Source organism: Neolamprologus brichardi, chromosome 19 (assembly GCF_056152115.1).
Source record: "Neolamprologus brichardi isolate AB-2024 chromosome 19, ASM5615211v1, whole genome shotgun sequence".
In the NCBI taxonomy this organism is placed as follows: Eukaryota; Metazoa; Chordata; class Actinopteri; order Cichliformes; family Cichlidae; genus Neolamprologus; species Neolamprologus brichardi.
The window spans coordinates 7,379,979-7,400,512 of record NC_142122.1 but is presented as its reverse complement, the minus strand read 5'-3'; the positions used below and the strand labels follow the sequence as shown (position 1 = coordinate 7,400,512).

The 20,534-nt window shown below is 39.9% G+C and overlaps 1 protein-coding gene across 1 annotated transcript in view; it reads right to left on the bottom strand.

Moving 5' to 3' along the window:
• Window positions 1-20,534, bottom strand: part of babam2 (BRISC and BRCA1 A complex member 2) — a 111,131-nt gene that overhangs the window by 24,985 nt on the left and 65,612 nt on the right. The window contains exon 7 of the mRNA XM_006799390.3: window positions 9,049-9,158. Coding sequence (XP_006799453.1) covers window positions 9,049-9,158 — 110 coding nt within the window. The remainder of the gene's footprint in view (window positions 1-9,048; window positions 9,159-20,534) is intronic.

Here is a 20,534-nt window from a genome sequence, read left to right as displayed (position 1 = left end):
TGCAAGGAGACAACAGGACAACTGACATATGTACAAGCAATCCCTGACAGCTACAAACATTAACTCTAACAGAGTTTTTTTTTCTACTCCTGATCTGCATGATGACATAGCCCTCGCTAATTTACTCCCTTGGTTGTTTAGGATGTTTAACCTTTATGTTTAGGATCAAAGAGGGGTTGTCCTTAAAGCGGGAGGAGCTAAAACACCTTATTTTAGATGGAGCACGAACTCAGAAACAATTAAAAGTTAAATTTTATAAGTGTGAGTCATGAAAATCTACTCTCACAGAGTCCAAGAACAACAATATGCTGCTGGAAATGAGCATAATAAGTATAATTTAATTTGACTGTTTATAAAACCAGCATACACCCACCTGACGCACTTAATCCCAGTGACCATACTACTGCGTTTACTCGTTAATATTCTGTTTCGCTGGGATGCTTGAATCTCGCGTTTCTAGGCCTGATCATACCATGACCTCCATTACAACACAAGTCATTAAAGACATGATTTGGCTTGACAACAAATTCTGTGTAAAGACGCCTCCAAAGCTTACTTTTTTTTCCCTTTGCGCTCTCTAAATGTCTACATCTATTTAACACTTAACAGCTACTTTAAACGAGTAGGGAGGAAAAAGCATAAGAGCCACAAAGCGTGACACCATGCCTTTCACAGTATATTTTCTTCTAGGCTTCCCTTAAAACATTATATAACAAATGAAGACTGAATCTTAACCAGGTGCATCTCTGAACCTACAGAATAACTGTGTTTTTACTTCTCATAATCAATAATTTCTACAGAAAAAGAAGCAAAACGGTCCTCATCAGAGACAGGAGCCGATGCAACAGTCTCACACTGTACATTATCGGTAAAAATGTGGGTGTCGGTCGGGGTATTTCAACCTTTTTTTTCTCCCATTGCTGCTCTGTAAGGCAGAGAACATTACACTGATGGACACGGGAAGAAAAGGTAACAGGGAGAGCAAGAAAGAGAGAGGAAGAGGGAATAGACGAAGAGGTATAACACTGTAGCTCAGGGGGCTTACGAGTTTGCGTTCACGGAGCTCAGATCTGAGCCCCTGCTGAAGGAGAGTAAAAGTGAGATATCAAACAACTCAGGAGTGATGTGAGAGAAGAGTAGAGAGACGGAGGAAAGAGAAAATGAGAGAGAGGGAAAAAGCTCTCCGTTTTCCTGTGTTGTGTGTGTGTGTTGTTTTTTTTTTTTCCTCTTTTCCTCGCTGTGTTTCAGTCGAGCGAGGGACGACCTTGCTGGGTAGAGCACAGCGCTTCTCTCTCTTTTAAGTCCCACTCACTCTCTCGGTTCCCTTTGAGGATCAGCCAGAGGGATCAGCAGAGGAGAGAGAGTGATAGAAAAGCGGAGAAAGATGGAGAGAAAAGAGACAAGCGGCAGACATGTGAAAACCGGGAGGAGGGGTGGGTACAGAGACATACGACGGAGGAGACAAGAGTTAAGAAGTTGAGAAAGTAAATTAAGAAATACATGGACAGGACAGCTATGAAGAGAGTAATAAAATGTTGTAATGCAAGCAGGCAGGTACAGAAAGCTTCAAACGTCTGGACACTGAATGGATGTAATTGCCTGAAATCCAGTGGTACCAGAACCAAAGCTGAAATGAGCTGAAGTTGTCCACAGCTGCTTCGCTTCCCACTTTTTAAGTAACTTTAACATTGATTTAAATTCTATTTGAGGTATTCCACGTTTGTAGGCGCCCTTAAATCAATTGTTAATTCAGGATTTTAAAGAGTCTGCAATATTTTTATTGCGACATTCTTCGTGACAAATAACTCCAAGATTTCTGCTATACAGCCTCGGTGAGCTACAGTTCTAGTTAGAGAGGCCCTGCAGCTTGCAGCTGATACCCAGCGGAAATAGTTTTTCCATTTAACAAAAGTCATGTTTTTGATACTATTCATAGCCAGCATATTCAGCAGATGTCTTAAAGTGTATAAAATTACTTAATTATCCCTCATTTTGTCTTTATTGGTAGTGGCAGGGTCCTGCCTTGCCATGCTGGTTGCAGACTCTGAACAACAATGCAGTGTGTAATCCTGTGCATCTCATCTTGTTTGCTTTCTTTGCACCATATCAAAGCTATATGAAGTTGCCACTAATTCAACGGAACATCCTATTGCCACCGCTTTACATTTAAAGCATTCAGCTGGAAAAATAGCAGCTTCAGTCTGCTGCCTGTGTCACCAAAAGGATGTGCTCAGGCACCGCGTTGCATTTTGGCAGCACTCAAAACCGGATTCAAAATCAATGTAGTAATGCATGAAAAACTGAAGAAAATGGGATTGCAGCACAAGACTATGGGCTGGGCTGCAGGTGCGTGCCTTTACTGTGTGTAAAATGTGAGCTGTTACACAGCCGGTGTGGACTGATTAAAACACAAAGATATCTGCTGAGCCGCGTAAGAGATGCATGACTGAGAAATAAAACTGAAATGCCTTCTGCGTAGGAGAGTAGTGGAACAAGAAGAAGCAGCAGCCACACTGGGCTGTCAGATAAGAAGTTACAAACGACAGCGCGACTACCCGCTTCACCGTGTCCTGCTTTAGTCAAAAACTGCAGGTGCTGTGTGCAAAATGAAGTGAGATCACAGGCTGGGAAGTTTCCTGGCTTACTGTATTCACAATGTGAATTAGCACGGTGAACGGCCAACATTTCAAAACTGCCAAGAGGATCACTTTGCTGCCATCCTGCAACAGTCGCATTCACGGTAAAGAAGTCATTTCTTGAAGATGTTGATAATTCCATTAATTCTAATTAAGGAAAGATTTGACGAAAATAAGCATTTAGAATTTTATTTAAGATAATTTATTTAGTTTTACAAATGATATAGATTATTTCAATACAGTCTCGAAAGGTAAATATATTGAAGAATCTACTTTTTAAAAAAGGGTACAACAAATAAGACAGTAGTTAATACATCTAAATAATTACATTATTGTACTGTAACAACATTTCGGAAATGTTTTTTTTTAAAGCATTAATTATAACAAAGACGGTTTAAAACCAGAACCTCACAATGAAACAGACTGATCAGTGAACATCTATCATGTCTATCATATCTGTCTATTACTTTTACTCTATTTCCTTGGATTATTTCTCCAAACACTGAACTGTCTGCTCAGTTCAGCTATGGTTCCCCCGCTGCTCTGCACAGCCTGGTTCTCTCCCTCTCTCAACGTGCTCAACATCTGCGACCCCTTCAGCCCTGCAGTAATTATTCCTCTTTTCTAAGTACAGTCCTCTCTAAATGTATCTATCAATCACATCTAGCTAGCTCTGGCTCATGTTAAAGCAGCCTTATGTCGAAATGGGTGTGAACAATACAGGTTGCAACATTAACATTAATTCTTTTGGGGTCAAAATGACTCCCTCAGTTGTTCTAGGCAACAGTGGCTGTATTTGTTTTTCTTTTGAGAACTAGAATTTACTATAAGATAAAATTATGAAATATGATTCTGACAGAATAACATGATTTTTAAAATATCAATAGGTTACATTTAAAATGACAAAAAAGATTCAAACGAGGTCGCATTTACCTCTGAACTGAGAAATATAATCAGTTCATCCTGGGGTACTGAAATTCCTGCAAAATATTCCTGATACCATTTTATGAGACTGGGATGGAAATCGAGTCCAAGTGAGATTTGACCACCAGGTTCTGGAGGATAAGTGAAAGTTTAGTTTTAAGACAACCCCTCAAGGTCTCTTCAAGACCTCTGACTTCCTAATTTTCTATAAATCCAACTGAGTGCGGCAGATTTGAAGAAATTCCCACAAGATGTTCAAAAGCATTTATGAAAAGGTGATGAATGTGAGGTCTAAGAGACCTTTGAACAACAAATGGATATTTGGGACTGCCGTCTCTTCACGACTTAGGGACCAATATGAGATCACAATACCTCTGACTACCAGATTTTAATCAGTTCATCATTGAGTGAATGCCTTCAAATTTAAAGAAATTTTCCTCCAGCTGTTCAAGAGATATACTGGGTTCAAAAGGATGAGAAAGACTGACAAAGGCACGACCTGATAACAGAATGCCTCCGGCCACAGCTGTCGCCAGCACAGAGACATAAAATTCATGAGATGATTAAAAGATAGAATGACAGAAAGACTGCAGACATAAAGAAGCCTGGAACATTTTGACACTGAATTGATGTAGTTGATATGACACCCTGTACCAACACTGAAGCTGAGCCAGTCTGTGTACTTGTCAGCTGCTACATTCACCATTTGATAAAATTAGGACTGATTTAAACAATTTCCAAATCGGCTTTGATGTGAATTTTATCTTGGCATTATAAGATATCGCGAACATTTGTGGCAGCTTGGATTAATGCAGAACCTCTTGAACGTTGCTGTCCATCAAATGCTTCCTAGAAAACCACAGAAATGTGCGGGCACAATGATTTTTCCTCTTCACTGGAGCAGATGCAGAGATAATGGGCAGCTACACATGACCAAAGACTAACAAGGGTCAGCGAGGACATGGAGAGAAACAAACAAGGGTAACAGATCTGCATAATAACCCGTACAGCAAAAAGGCTGGCTCTCACACATCTGCATGCTAAATTAAGTAGCATCCACGATGAGTGCAACACAAATGCACTGATACACAAACTCGTACACACGTACAGTTGGTTGTCTTCAAACAACGGTGAAGAAGACATTTTCGCCCTGGGTCATGAATTAACACACTCCCACACAGCTGACAAAAAAGGTGCACAAAACCATGTAGCAGAGCATATTCATGGATGGCCTTGATATGCATATGTGCAAATATCTCAAGACAAAGAGGCAGCATTAAGTTGTGGAAGAGGGATGATAAATGAGAGTTTGGCTTTATGCGGTACTGTTAAGCCTCGACATTTTATCTCGCAAGCAGGGTTTGTTTTATAGCATCTTTATCTACCACCCTACTGTTGTGCCGACAACAGCCCTTCTCCATCCCCCCTGTGCCAGAACTCCCCACTTTATGCTTCCCATCCTTCTGCCTTTAGCCACCTCCTGTCTGCTCTCCTCATGCAACTGGCAGAGGAGGAGAGCCTCCAACAGCACTGCAACAGCTTCAGTCTGGTCTGGAGGGAGCGGAAAGGTCAGTTTTTCTCTCACACGCAGAGCTTGATCATAAACAGGCAGACATATGCAACAGAAACGATTTCAACAACACAACAGCACTCCTGATGAAAGCCTCTTCAACCAAGTGGATTTTCTGTGCAGAGGAGTGTCAATCAAAACAAAAATCCTTTTAAAAACAAGGTGATTGAATCTGGTCAGGAACACAGAGGAATTAAAAAGACTTGCGTTTCTGTTCAGTGCTTCATCGACTGTATAAAATCATTAATCAACCACTATGAAAGAGTGCTTCATCAAGGTTAGGGTAGTTCTTTCTTTGCAAAGATGTTGCTCTCTCTATTATTGCTTGCATACAGACTAGTGGTACATTAAATAAATAAAAAAAAACAGAATTCAGAGTAATCACCTTTATCCAGTAAAACATTTCTATCCTGATGCCAGTGGTCTTTTCCACAGTGACAATATCTTTTTATGACAAGGAAAATGTTACGTGAATCACATGCTGTGGCCTTCAAAGTCACCAAATCTCAACTTAACTGAACAACTGTGGGAGTTTTAGGGTTAAAGACAGTGTTTTTCATCACCAACATCAAAACAATAAAATGAGGAAACATCTTTGGAACAATGGTGTTCACCCCTCCTGTGGAGTAAAAGATTAGATAATCAATGCCAAAGTGCACTGAAGCCCTTTGCACAACATACGGTGGCCCAACAGTTTATTCAAGTATACATGCAACTTTTCTGCTTTAAAATAAATACACTACGGGTGTTTTTTGCTACGCCTGCATCTAAATTGGTACAGTTATAATTGAGAATTTTAAAGAAAACATATTTAATTTCTAACAGTTTGAATTTGCCCATTGTGAATGTAGTATAGCTCATAACATTGACAGCTATCTATAATGATCGCTATACATATGGTTTTAGTCATTTGTAAACTTTCATCTACCAATCTACAAATCATAAGCCTAAATAGCATTTTTTAAGTCACACAATTTAACCCTTAACATTAACATCAATAACCAATAAGGGGCTTTTAATTTAATGAGGATGGACATGACTGAAAAGGCAAGGCAATACTTTTCCTCAAGGTTATTAATGGCCACAGCAGTTATGTCAACATGCCTGTTGTGGTTGTTAAAATGTACGTGTAAAGTCTGTACTTTATGATTGAGCGATTGTTACAGCGTAAACACATTTATAAAAATGGCAAAGGTTCAAGAATCCCCATCGATCACGTAGTTTCTGTATACAAATGCACACGTTTTATTTGAAGTAAATATTTCAACTAGTCACCATATAGAAATGAATTTTGGTAATCTAGTTAATTTGTAGGACAGTTTCCTCCAGCCTGAACTAGGGAGGGGTTCAGAAAAAACATACATACACTACAATCATTATTATTATTAATAATTATTATTATAAAATATTGACGTCTTTGAGGGCTATAGAGTTACATTTCACGTGCTGAGTTCATTGTATTTGTACCAGAGTCATTGTATGTAATATGATCAAGTACCTGAGTCATTGTATGTAATATGATCAAGTACCTGAGTCATTGTATGTAATGTGATCAGTATGTTATGACTATGCAGCCGATATGACAAAAGGAGCACAGCAAAGGACACCTTTGGTTGTGCGCTGCTCTTTTCAGCATACTGGAAAATGGAGTGTCAACATGTATTGTCTTTAGTGACTGAGTTACAAAGTGAAAGAAAAGCAGTCTTCTAGCATGAGAAGGAGAATGTGTAAAAGTGAAATGGAAAGCACTAAAAGTATGTCTGTGTAGGTTCTCAGTCATCCAGTCATGTCATGTGGGGAACACACCCCATCACATCAAAAACTCCATTGACATCACCAACAAGGTCCAGAAGCTTACACTGGATCTAAATGAAACAATCGTGTCCTTTCATGTGGTTTCATTCTTCGCTTGCAGACCTACAACTGAGGCAGTGGAGACTGTCAGAAAACAACAACAGCAAGACAGCTCCTTATAAAACAGAACCAGTCTTACCCTCGATCAGATCTGCACACTGTTCGCCCTCTGCCTTACCACCACATAATTTAAATAAAAAAAGGGTTTCTACAGACAAAAACATGGATGTGCCACGGGCTCCCCAGTGTCACCCACTGTAGCCAATCTTTACTTGGAGGAAGTTCAAAGTAAGGCTCTTGGGTCTTTTGAAGGAACAGCACCTAGCCACTGGTACAGATATGTGGATGACACCTGGGTCAAAATCAAAACCCAAGAAGTAGAAGCCTCCACTTTGAAGTTTACCCCAAGCCAACACGCACACATTTATCTCTTTGACTCTCACCACTCTCTGAAACCCAAACTTAGAATAATCGGGAAAGAGGAGTGAAAGAAGCCATCTATGTCCACTGTGAACATGGAATCCTTGAACAGAGGGAGCAGTTTATGACACTGACTGTCTGCCATCTCCAATCCAGTTTTGAGATCCCTTCACAGGTGCCTTAACGCCCACTCACATCTCGTCTCAGTTGATGTCAATGGCTCACATGATAGGGTGCGGCAAGGTCTGACAATGGTTTCACCTGAAACCTCTGCTGTTAATGACCCACACCTTGGCTCGTGTGATGAGGCACATGAACAATAATGGGTCAGCAGCCCTATTAAGAGACAACTCCCACTAGGGCTTAAATACCTGGGACTCTCCACCATTTGGTCTTAGAAGCTTCTCAGGTGGTGAGAGGTCTTCAAGAAACTGACACAAGTCCAGTTGCTTTTCTTTCCAAGATCTTTAAAGCACCAAAAGGGAAGGTAATTTAATAATAGCAGATAAAGAAACTAAAGGGCAGACCAAGACAGAGAAGCCAGAGATGAGAGTGGAAAAAAGAAACATGTTGAGACAAGAGAACGAGAGACAGAGAGAGAGAGAGAGAGAGAGGAAAAGAAAGAAAGGGCAAGAGCGAGAACGGGTGGTGGTGGCGGCGGTGGTGATGGGGGAGGGAGCAGAGGCCTCTTAACCTGGTGCGACGGGGCGTGTGCTTGTAAATAAACATCAGCTCGAGATTATTCTGAGCACGGAAGCCCAGACTGTGGGGCCCTGAGGTCAGAATGGGCCCATACCTGGCTCGCTCTCTCTCTCTCATTCACACACACACGCACACGCACACACACACACGCACACACACAGATCTACATCCACACTTACACAGCGATTGTGTTCTGAGCAAGCCCAGGCACTCAAATACATGAAAACAGACATATATTTGAGATATGAAGACCCACATACATGCATGCATCCAAACACACACACAAACACACACACCCAAATAGAAAGTGACAAATGCACACAAACACATACACTGAATCTAGCAAGACAAAAAAAAGTTAAACAAAGAAGCCCACTGCAGCGATACCCACACAGTGCCCACAGACTCAGAAAACATTCGAGCGCACGCACGCGCGCGCGCACACACACACACACACGCACACACTCGCACAGTTAACACTCCAGATGTCTGCAGACATCCAGTCATCCCTCAGCTCAGACTCCGTGTGTCATCAATCTCATTTTTTTTTAGTTCTTCTCTTATTGTTTTTGAAAAAGCGTCTGATGAGTCCAGACACTGGGATGTATGACTATTCACAGTGACATAATAAGTCGCTAGATTCACAGCACACTGACTCGAATCCAGAGATTATCTCCTGCATCTGCAGAGCTGGGCCACATCACCTTTAGCTGTGTGCTGCTTTTAAAAGTTAGTTACTGAAAAACTTTTTACTTTAAAGTCTCCACTGGAAGCACTAGAAGCACATAGGTCAGTGGCAAGAGTTGTTTTTGGTTGATTGTTTGTTGAGAAAGTTGACCTTTAGAATAAAATTAAGGTGAATGTTTTTTAATTTCCCCTCCTGATCTTGCCATCACTATGAACACACATTATATATGGCCATACATGGTAAATGTCACTTACTGTTCGATGCTGGGGGACAGGTACAGTTTAGGAAAGACTTGGGTTGCCTCAGCATCCTCAAAGCTCACTGAGAGAAGGGCCACATCTTCTCCAGGGTCCAGTGCTGTGTCCTTAGATAGAAGACGCCAGATTGGTTTAGTAAATAAATAAACAATAAATAAAATAAAAAATAAAATAAAATATGGACTATGAAGGCATTCAAAGTTATTAAGACACATGAACTAATCAGATCATTAAAGTCAGTCAGAGATTGAATGAAACTTGTGCCATAGTCTCGAATTCAGATGGTAAACTGGTCGAGGTTCTCATCAATCAAAGATGACTAACCAAATCATTATTCTCCAGTTGCTATGTACTTTCAAAATAAAAAAGTACAACATCAACAATGTTAAAGAAGAAATTAATTATTTCTTGCAGCAGGAGGAGCAAACGGAAATAAAGAAAACCCAAATGAACAAAAACCACCTGGTGTTAGCACAACTTTGGACTTATCCAAATATTCCTCTCTGGAGAAAAAACCTTGAGACGTTTGCTTCCCTTAACATGTTACCTAAATTCATGGTAATGATATCACCAACCCAGTCATTGTTTCTGGTCAAGCATGGCCACCTCTGATAAATGCATGCCCTGATAGCTCGTCTCCCCGAACAACGAGCTTCACTGTACCACAAACACTGCTCAAAACTTGAAGAACAAAAATGCTAATGTCAGCATTCAGTTCCAAATAAATTGAAGCAAAAGGTGTCAAAGAAGTTGCCAATGTGACTGATATTTGTTTAAACACGTGTTTGGGGGGTACACCTAAAGATAATTATATTTCTTTTAATATTTGATTTGGCAAGAGTTTATAAAACTCTTCTTGTCTTAATATATATCATATATATTTCTCTTGTTTTTACTGGCACCTGATAGTATCAGACAGGCCACAATCACAATATAACTACCTGGTACCTGCCAACTACCAGGAGTTGGACCGGTAAAACGTATGTGGAACAATGAGATGAGATGTCGCTTTAACAATGAGGAGAACCTTGCCACAGCTGTCAAAAAGTCTTGAGTGGAACTTGCCACAAATAAATAAAAATAAAAAATAAAAATAAAAATAAAGTCCAATGGAAACTTTATCTGGCAAGTTTACCACAACTATGAGGCAGTATATGAGAGCTACCAACGTATATCATTGAAAAATGGCAATAATTTCCCAAATTTTGCACATCTATAGCACATCCAACAATGGATGAAATGATTTCTTAGGATATGATGGAAATGTTAGCATACTCACTCTTGAAAGTAAGATAGTAAACAAACCTACTGGATGTATTTGCTTGTGCTGTTGTGCGTGAGTATAGCCTTGAACACCTGCTAGCATATCTGCAGACTCCTACGCCTTTTCTTTACAGGAAGCTCTCGTCAGTCTAATAGCAGACACACTTCCATTTTAATCAATACATCTGCCAACGTTCATACGATAACCTTGTCGCTTTTGTTGCATCGCATGTACACATACAAGTAGCTAAACAGAAAATAACACTACATCTACCTCAAACCACTTGAGTTATTAATAACATGTGCAGTGTCAAATTTCCAAAAGGAAGCAAGTGACGGATTTGATAAGAGGTTCGAAAGAGTTCAGATTGAGAAGCAAACAGTTCCCTGTTTTGGATGATACATTTCACGACAAGTGCACAAGCCTCAAAAATATCAAAGTAGATGGAAAGGCGAGGAGGGAAGACACCAGAAGAAACATCTGTTTTGTTTCATGCCACATTAACTTCAACAGCTGCACCATGAGGCTGAGCTGATGACTGGGAGCACCAATCAAATCATGTGTGAGATGGATGCAGAGGCCACCCGGAGCTGCTCGCTGCAAACCTCATCCGTCTCTCTGAGGTTCTAATTTCTCATTCTGTGATGTTTTTCCTAGAGCATGGCTACTTCCCGAGCACTGTCATTAGTGCAATTCCACATCAAACACCATTCTCGACTCCCTCTCTCTCTCCATGAAGGCTCAGCAGCGTTAATCAAATGTCTTACAGATGGTTTGAACTCATCCATTTGTTATAATCGCTGCCCGCCGTGGTGAGAGGAAATCTAACCACCATACATGATGGACAGAGACGCAGTGCAACCAGTTTGCAGCAAAGCAGCCTCTAATGTAATCAGGCTTATTAAATAATCACGCACGCTTTGGTGTGCTAATAACAAAACCAAAAATGACCTCTGGTTTGAGAAAAATAAACTCCTTCACTGAACATTAACTCCTTAAGTGGAGTGGAATTAATTTCTCACCATGTAATCGAATGATTTTCAATCATTTGCTTAATTAAAGAAAAAAAAACCCCGAATTAATCAAAAACAATAAAATCAATAATAAATAATTACAGCCTCGAGAGTATGAAAAATGTCAGAGGACCAAAAGGCAAAGAAAAGGCAAATAAAATAAAAAGGGCTATTAATGCAGCTCTTTACTCTGCAGTACATTTATATAGTAACACATGTATTTATTGGTCACTACAATGGCTTAAGCTACACTGACTGTCACGCAGTGTGTGTTGTCGCAGCAGATACATTAGGGGGTAAAGACATAAGACGTCGAAAGGAGGCAGAGAAAGACGACAGGGTGTGTGGCATCCAAACGTGTTGCCTGATGGAATCAGCTCACATCAATATAGTGTGCATCAGTAAACAAGAGCTGCTCTCTGTCTCTCAGCAGCGCTCGCGGCTTCTGCCGCTGACAATATGGGACAGATAGGAACAGGCGTGGAGACGTGGGGCTGGGGTGGGCGTGGGGTTTGGGAAAAGATTGTTTTGCTCCAGTTTGTAGCTGTCAAGTCCCGTTCTCATCTTTAAAGGTGATTTAATGGATGCTTCCTTCGGACTGGGAGAGAGTAAACAGACGGATGAGAACCAACAGGAAGGTGAGAGGGCTAGGAGGGGAGCATGGGACAGCTCTGCATGGGCTGCAGTGGACCATCCCTCGATTCGGTCAGACCAAGGGCGCCGTTGAAGGGAGAGCCTTTTTGCGGAATGAATCAGACTGATCTCGTCCCAGAAGACAGCGAGGAGCTGTCACAAGTCATATTGCATCAGTGAAACAAACAAACTAAAGGCAGACCCTTTAACTTTTAGCTATTGCCATTCTAAATTAATGTGCTGTGCAAAAGAACTGGACTACACAGATAAAAATAGTTGTTTTGTCTTGTTTAGTTAAGTATAACTGCACATCAAACTTTTGCGCGATTATTTTGCGACCTCACTTTTGTTTGTAAAATTGAAAAGTAAGTAGTGTCATCCAAGTCTGATCCAAGTTTAAACTTTTCCTCCAAGACTAAGAGTTTCAATGCTTCCTAGTAGCTATGTGACGCCGTTTTTAAGTCCAGCTGTTGCTTGACAAAGGCCCGAATATCAGAATCACAAATGCCTCTATCATGTATAGAGATTTACTTATTTCCCATTATCATGTAGTGGACAACTGCTTCCTAACCTGGGGTTTCCCTCGTAGCTGAGAGTTGAACAACTTGCTCTCAACTTCGTGTCATTGTTGCACCAGTAAACAATGACATGAAGTTGAGAGATTGGTGAATCTCATCACCACAGGTTGATGAACTTTATAGACAAGCCATGTTTTTTTTTGTTGCCACATTACATCTTACATAGGTCCTGTCCTGGCCAAATACTGGGCTTTGGAGGCTGACAACCAATAGTAAGAATGATTAGGATATATATGGCAAAGTCCAAGAGTCTTCTAAGTAAAAGTGTATGTTTTACTTTCATTTCAAAAAAGTTGGATACATACAAATAAATAAGGAAAAAGCCTTTTTGTAAAAACACTGGAATGGGGAAGTGGTTGGATAAAACCTGTCTTTTGGGAGATTTGGAGACAAAAACATATATATGCAGTAAACACACTGCTATGAGTGTGCCCCATTATAGGTAAAGTGGATAAGATTGATCATCATTGCAACAGGATACTTTACCCCACCAAAGCATAAAACACAGCTCACAAGGATGCTGGCTAACATCATAAAGAGCACCAAAGCATTGACCTAGCAAAACTCCCCAAATCCCAAAATTTTAAGCAATGGAACAAGCTCAAAAACCCCTAGCTGCAGAGGCCTCCTCTGCAACAGACAAGACCAAATGAATCCAAGCCAAGTGAAATCAATTAAGCCAAAGCAAATGTCTTCATGTCATAATCTAGACAATCTTAATTTAGTATGAATGTTATCATCATAAGTCATCAAATATGTTTTTAGTGAAGGAATCCACAAATTCGATAGACTTCTACTCTACTCACTGCCTGGCAATCAGTGAGAGTTAAGAACCAATTGATTAATCGTGCAACTTAAACTAAATTGCGGCTGACTGAGAGGTTAAACATTTGGATAACTTAGAGAAAAAAGATGTCAGATCTTGCTGTCTTTGCGAGTGAATGCTGCTTGTGGGGAAGATGCTATTTTTGACTCTTAGAACTGTCCAAGTATTGCAAACCGACAAGACAGTGTAACTTCATTTTTTCTTTTTTTAATCTCCACTTTCATGATCCCTGAAGGCCCATGAGCTGTAGATTCAAGTACCCAGACTCCTGAGTATTAAAAGATATAAAAATTTTTAAGAGTACTGAGAGAGAGACAAAGATGTTTATCTAAAGCTTGAACTTGAACTCAAATTTCATGATGCAATTTTCTGGGGGAAAAAAAGTTTGTTCTTAAGTGGGGTGTTTAAAGTAAATTAAAGCGTAGAGAGGCAATACAAATGATTTACTTGACAGCTGGTTTTGGTTATGGAATACACAGAAGGGATGTGCTTGCAGTGCAGTGGTAATTTAAAAACTCCTTTCTTCTCTCAAAACTATCCCAATGAGAACAAAAGTTGACCTTTTAACCTGCTTGCCTTGAAACCATTACTTAAATTAAAACAGAAGAGCATTTCCCTCTGTAATGAAATAAAAGGCCCCAAATGGCCATTAATGTTTCTCCCTTTTAACCAAATACACTTGAGGGCAGCTGCTGCTTGCTTATGTAAAGAGTTAGTTGAGAAGAAACAAAAAAAGCCTTTCCTCCACAGGCCACAGGCAGAACCTTAATGAAGAGGCTTCTTCATCAGTAAGTAATGAGCACTGAAATGGCCTCACTCTGAGGACTGCAAGACAGGGAGGGCATCCTGCAGCAGTTGCAGTTCTACGTTGTGCCCAGTATTTACTACGTGCCCTCAGAGAATATGACTCAAGAGCTCAAGGACTAGTTTTAAGAAAGAGGGTGAAGAGCACGTACATTTGTGTGGACATCAAGGTTAGAGGGTGCCTCCAAGTCAAGCTCTTTCACGTGGCCACAACTACACATCTTCCATGCTCGTTACTCTTTCAGACATATAAATGCACACACAAACGCGCTTTTCCTTGTGTCCGTCCTTGTGCTTCCCGATGCCCTGGCCTCTGGCATCTCCTCTGTGTCGCATGTGACAGGTTGGAAATGTGACAGCTGTCCTTATGCCAGACCAAGTCTGACCAAAGTCACACACACAAACACGCTCATCCGCAAATGCTGCACAGGGGCTCAACTGCAGGGCTCAAACGGATGAGGTAAGGGCACTTTGTCCATCTTCTTCGCCCAACTTTAAATGTCATGCCCAACGTAATGGGCTGGCTTGACTGACAGCAGGGTTGTTGTTTGAGGACGTGTCCAGCTTCTAGGCTTTGAGTGCCCCTGTAGAGATGCTGGACACAGTGCTTCATCCCTGTACACAGTGTTGAGCAAAAGTATTGAACCGCCCCTTATTTATTTATTTATAATTTGCTAGGAGAATGGGACATAGGTGCAGTGACTTATTGAACTATCTGCAAAGATACATGAAAATACAATATTAAGCAAAAACAGAGTTGGAGCAATTTAAGGAGCTCAAAGAGATTAATATTTGGTATAGCTACCAAACTCTCTTAGGCAAACTTTATTGTAATTTCTTTAGTTTTTTTTCAGGCATTTCTCTGCAGGATTCTTGAAGGAGATTCAAAGTTCTTCTTGGGATTGTTGGCTGCCTTTTATTTCACTTTCTGTAAAGATGATGCCAAACTGCTTCAATAATGTTGAATTCTGAGGTTTGGGGAGGCCAATCCATGAACTAGTGTTCTATTGTGTGTGTGTTTTTTTTCTGTTATCCAGGTATGCTTTTACTGCACTGACAGTTTATTAGGGATGATTGTCATGCAAAAAAATGAAGCCATTGCCAATCAGACACTTTCCAGATGGAATTACACGGTGGATCTAAGTCTGACTGTATTATTCTGCATTCGTAATTCATTAATAATTCCATCAATTTAACTTTCTTTTACAGATGGCAGTAGGCACTCACTATTGTACCTCTCTTCTGACCTTCTGTTGACAATGGTTTCAACCAAAATTTTGTAATTTTGATTCATCATTTCATAATACCCGTTGCCACTGACTTTCAGCATAATTCTTGTGTTATTTGTCATAATGCAGCCTATGTTTCCTTTGCTTATAAATCTGTTCTTGGGAGCCACACTTCCACTGAGCCCATTTCTGATGAGGCTTCGTTGAACAGTAGATACATTTTTCTTTGCCTTTTTTAAAGGCTTCCAGATACTGTTTATTAACTTAATTTGTCCTCCACTTGTCCAATTTTGTCAAATGGTTCATTGAAATATGGCAAATTTTTAGCCAAGAATTTTTAGGAGTTACCTTGTTGGCAGACAGACAGTCTTTGGCATTTTTCATAGATTCAACAAAAGAAATTGGATCAAATTTTATATCTGCTGTAGGTAAACGGTTCTGCATACTGATTGCTTTTGATATGGTGTTTTTATGCTTTGTTTTTTTAATGCTAGGGCAGGACAGAGGTGTGGTAAGTCCCAAGTTCGACTCCACCGTCTGCGTGGAGTTTACAGTCCAAAGACATGCAATTAGTGGGGTAAGGTTAACTGGTTATTCTAAATTGCCCATAGGTGTGAGTGTGGATGGTTTCTCTCTGTGTTTGTCCAGGGTGTACCCTGGACCTCTCGACCTATGGTAGCGAAGATAAGCTCTAGCTACCCTAACTCTGACAAGGATAAGCAGGATTTTAGAGAAAAGTGTCATCCAAGTACTAAAGTTTAATAGGTCTGTTAAGAGGCATGTATTTTACCAAAAAAAAGTCCAGAAAGAAAAAAAAATCCATTCTCAATAACACGACATGAAATATTGCTGTTTTGTCCCAAATATGTCTTAGTAATTTCACAGTAACCAGTGTTAATGTTGTGAACATGCATGTTTTAACCCAAATCTCAGTCAGTTCCTGAAATAATTTTGGTTGCCCAAAACCTAAATTAAGCTAAATTAAACAGAAAATGAACACATAGTTCAACTAAATGCAAAGCTCAAAGGAGCAGCAAGTGGTTGAGTCTTGAGATTCATGTGTCAATTTTTCAGATACAATAGTTTACTTTCAGCATTCAATATTGCTGTGGTCAGAGCATAAAGACACAGATGCTAAAGGTCACATCATGCTCATCTTTTAGACACCAGTATCTTTGTACTAAGCAGTAGTACTTCATGCCCCCGGGACGAGAATAGTTTCAAATAAAGAGTTCACTCTAATGTGGGAGTCACTCCACACTGACTTTCATACATTGTCATACTGGTTTCTATCAAGGTAGTGTGACTAAATCCAATCTTTGAAGCTGAATATTAAACCTTGGGCATTACTGAATTACCAGAGTGGTTGGTGAGATGTCGAATAATATCATTCTAGATGGAGTGTAAAGTTGTCTTACATTGCTGCCAATTATATCTTCATATTGGTCATGCTATGCTCCTGAATGCTGCGCTGTAAGTTTGGGTGTGTGAGAAAAATGCTAGCACTAAATAATGAATCCAAATGAAAAGAAAAACAAGAAAAACAGAGTGTTGGAAAACATGTCCTTATTCGGGAGTTATTATTTCCTTATCTTTGGTGGAAATTGCTTTCATTCTCCAGTAAATACATTTCATTGTGCTCTTTTAAGAAGTGTTGAGAGCCATCAATGTCAAGCACGTTCAGCAAAACAGAAACAAAATGCACTGACCAGCACAACATGTTAAATAATAGTTGGAGTCCTTCAGCAGAATGTAATGAATGAATGCCTGACATTCTGTGTTATGTGTTTGTGTCAGGCTTTTCATACGTTTGACAGCAACTTACATCATCACTCCTCGAGGGAGCGAATCACAGGGTCAAGGTGGTAGCTGCCAAAATGTCTCATTGCATGACATGAAATGTTCTGATTGAGAAAGAGAGTTGAGGATATTGTTCCTAATGATGTGGTGCTGCTGTCTGTACTGCAGGCACCATGATGATCCGTAGGGGCCTCAGCAACAGAGCATGTAAGAGAAAGCACTAAAGTGGCATGTCCAAGAAGGCCTAATGTTCTCTTGGAAAATCTCATCTGTTTTAGCCCATTTTCAAACCCTCCATTTCAAAAAGCACTTGTGTCATGCAGTAACTCAGGCAGGTAGATAATTAACCAGGGAACTTTGTGTCACTGCATAGCTGTACCTCGTGCCAGGGCTCAATTTTGATGTGAGGACAATAGTTGGAAGATTACAGAACACACATGCTCCACCTGGAACCAACTTGGTAAAACAGCACCCAAACACACCTAAATATTTCTCTGTTGCCACAGTCACAAAGGCTCTGTGCACGGGGTGTGTTTGCAACCTGAAGAATATGAGCGTGCCTCTTAGTGTGTAGAGACTGTTAGTATGAAGGGTGCGGTCACAAATTGTAATCTGCCCAGTAGTACTTGCCAGTACATTTTATAACAAATCAGCGAGTACCAGCAGAATAAAACTAATTTATTACCATCAGCTGGCTAAAATAAGTTCAACAATTCCATACCAACAGAGCCAAAGTGGAAAAAACATGTTGCCTTCCTGAGTAGAAAGATGTTCACAGGCAGTCAGCCTCAGTAAATTATTAGCAGGTTATTAGTTGAAGCATCCATCTATCATTTGTACACACATAAAATACAGTGAACTGTGCTACATATAAATATATTGAATTTTTAAACAAGGGACAAGCCTTTTAGTACTAGAAACTGCCTGTTTTCCTAAAGTGGCTCGCTTATAGTCCAAGTGATGCAGTTTGCGCAGACTTAATGTCTAATATTTTTATTTTTGCCTTTTTAAATTTACTGAGATTCATAAACAATGGCAAAATAGACGTGGACATTTTGGCCTGGATATTTAGTGGCTACTCCAGAAGTGCTAAAAAGTGTCCCAAAAGCAAAGTCAGTAGTTGATGAGGTCCTAGATTTAACATAGACAAATTCAGTCAGTCAGTCTTATAAACATCATCAAAGCATATGATGAACAAAATCTGCATCTACATTTCTGGGGCATCATACAGGGTGAGTGTTAAGGGGAAATGCCAGCCAGACAGTCACTGTATTTCGTTGCCTTGCTGTATTTCCCTGTACTTGTTGTCTGTCTCCACTGCTCATATAAAAGGCCAAATGTGGTTTAGTGTCAGCTATATGGCTGAGATTTTCAGTTACTGTGGTATTCATTCTGGCTTTTCTTTAAGTCACTTTAATCCCATGACAATAACAAACAAAAGCAGCAGGCAGTCACTTTTGACAACTACTTGACACGTTACTGGATGAAACATCTATCATCACACCTAAACACCCTCAAATCTATGAACAAAATGACTTGTTGTTCACCAAAGGACGGCAATTAGTTGAAACCAGATTATTAAGTGTCTAGAGAGAGAGAGAGAGACATGTGATCCAAATGTTGTCAGAAGTAAGTCCCTCGTAAGAAATCTGCCTGGATGACCACTTAGTCACCACTATTTAAAATAAGTCTTAAAAATGCAAAAAGACCAAACAGTGTTGTGGTTTGGCTTTTTATTAAGTCTGTTTAATCCCATAATTATCATAAACGCAGCTGAAAAAACATCACAAGCACATCATGTTACAAAAGAATTAACCAATGATGTCTCCACCCCAAAAGAAAGAAAACACAGCATCACCTATTACCGACTCATAATTATATGATCAACCTAAAAATGTGCGCGACTACTCGACCAGACCTTACTATTTCAGCCAGGTGTGTCCTACTGCGAGGAGGGCCAGGGTAGACCCAGGACACGGTGGAGAGATTACATCTACCAACTGACCTGGGAACGCCTTGGTGTTTCTCTTTCAGATGGAGAGGGGTGTGATTTTTGTCAGTTTGAAGGATAACGTGCAATTTTCAAAATGCACAATGTGAGAAGCTGAATAGTTAAGCGGCATGATTCTTATAGAAGAATATGACTAATTGTATTGAATGCCTTTGTTTAGAGAGTCTTTGACATTAAACGGTTGTCGAATTTAACTTGAAATCTGAGTTAGTTAGTTTTAGACTAGTGGGTTCATCTCATTTCTTTTCCTTGTATAGTTGACTAATAAATTAGATCCCTAGATCAATACTTCCACCAGAGTACCATGGATGAAATACGACTTAATATTACAACCAGTATGGTCAACAGTGCAGTCAAGACTCCAAAACATTATATGTATGCATCTACGTGGCACCAAGTGCTCTCTTTCTATCTTCTTCTATCTTCTGTACTCATTAAAAATCTTTGCCTTTTCTAGAGGTGATAACTGGCACATGGGCAATAGTTTTGCCACTGAGACACTTGAGCTCTGACACACAAGTCATATGTGTGGCTGTGGCCAAGTGTTACCGATAGCGTGTCACTGATAACATGTCACTGCAATGATCTGGCCTACATTGAAGCGGGGGCTAAAAGCCACAAGGGTGACTCAAGTCACATGTGGACAAACGCACGGCTGTGTTTCTAGGAATCCGTGAATGCATGCAGTATGTTCACAATGACAACACAATACAGAGTGATCTATAGGCCAGCTGCCACCGTACTACATGGTGATGGTATTATGTGGTATACCAAATTTTTAACAAAAAAACATCATCTACTTGGACTAGAGTTGTGTCACAATAATGCAGTTGGTTATTGTGACATTTTCTAGGGCTGACAATTCTAATTGCATTAATAGTGCTTCACTGACAGTGTTGCTTCACTGCACCATTAATTAATGAGTTTATTCAGATTTTTGTGATCATTTGAACCACTGCAGCTCCCCATGCTCATTTAAAGGGAATTTTGGCCTAAATAACCATCAAGTTATAAAATTGTTAGTTCCTGACAAAATGTTATTTCTTTGTGACAGAAAACACAGCCTTTAATAAACTGCAGTTCATGGCAATTACACTGGTGACACAGCAAAAAAAATGCAGAAAGACACAAAAGAAATTCATTTTTCTTTTTGCTTGTAATGCATTATTGATATTTATCAATTTAAAGTTAGAATTCTTCAGGGTTTTTTTTTTTTTATACTTTGACCCAGTGAACCAACCTTACTGTATGTGTTCAATCTCATTACATCCACATTCAAGCTGGATTAATTAGCAAAAGAAAAAGAAAAAGAAAAAAGGAACATT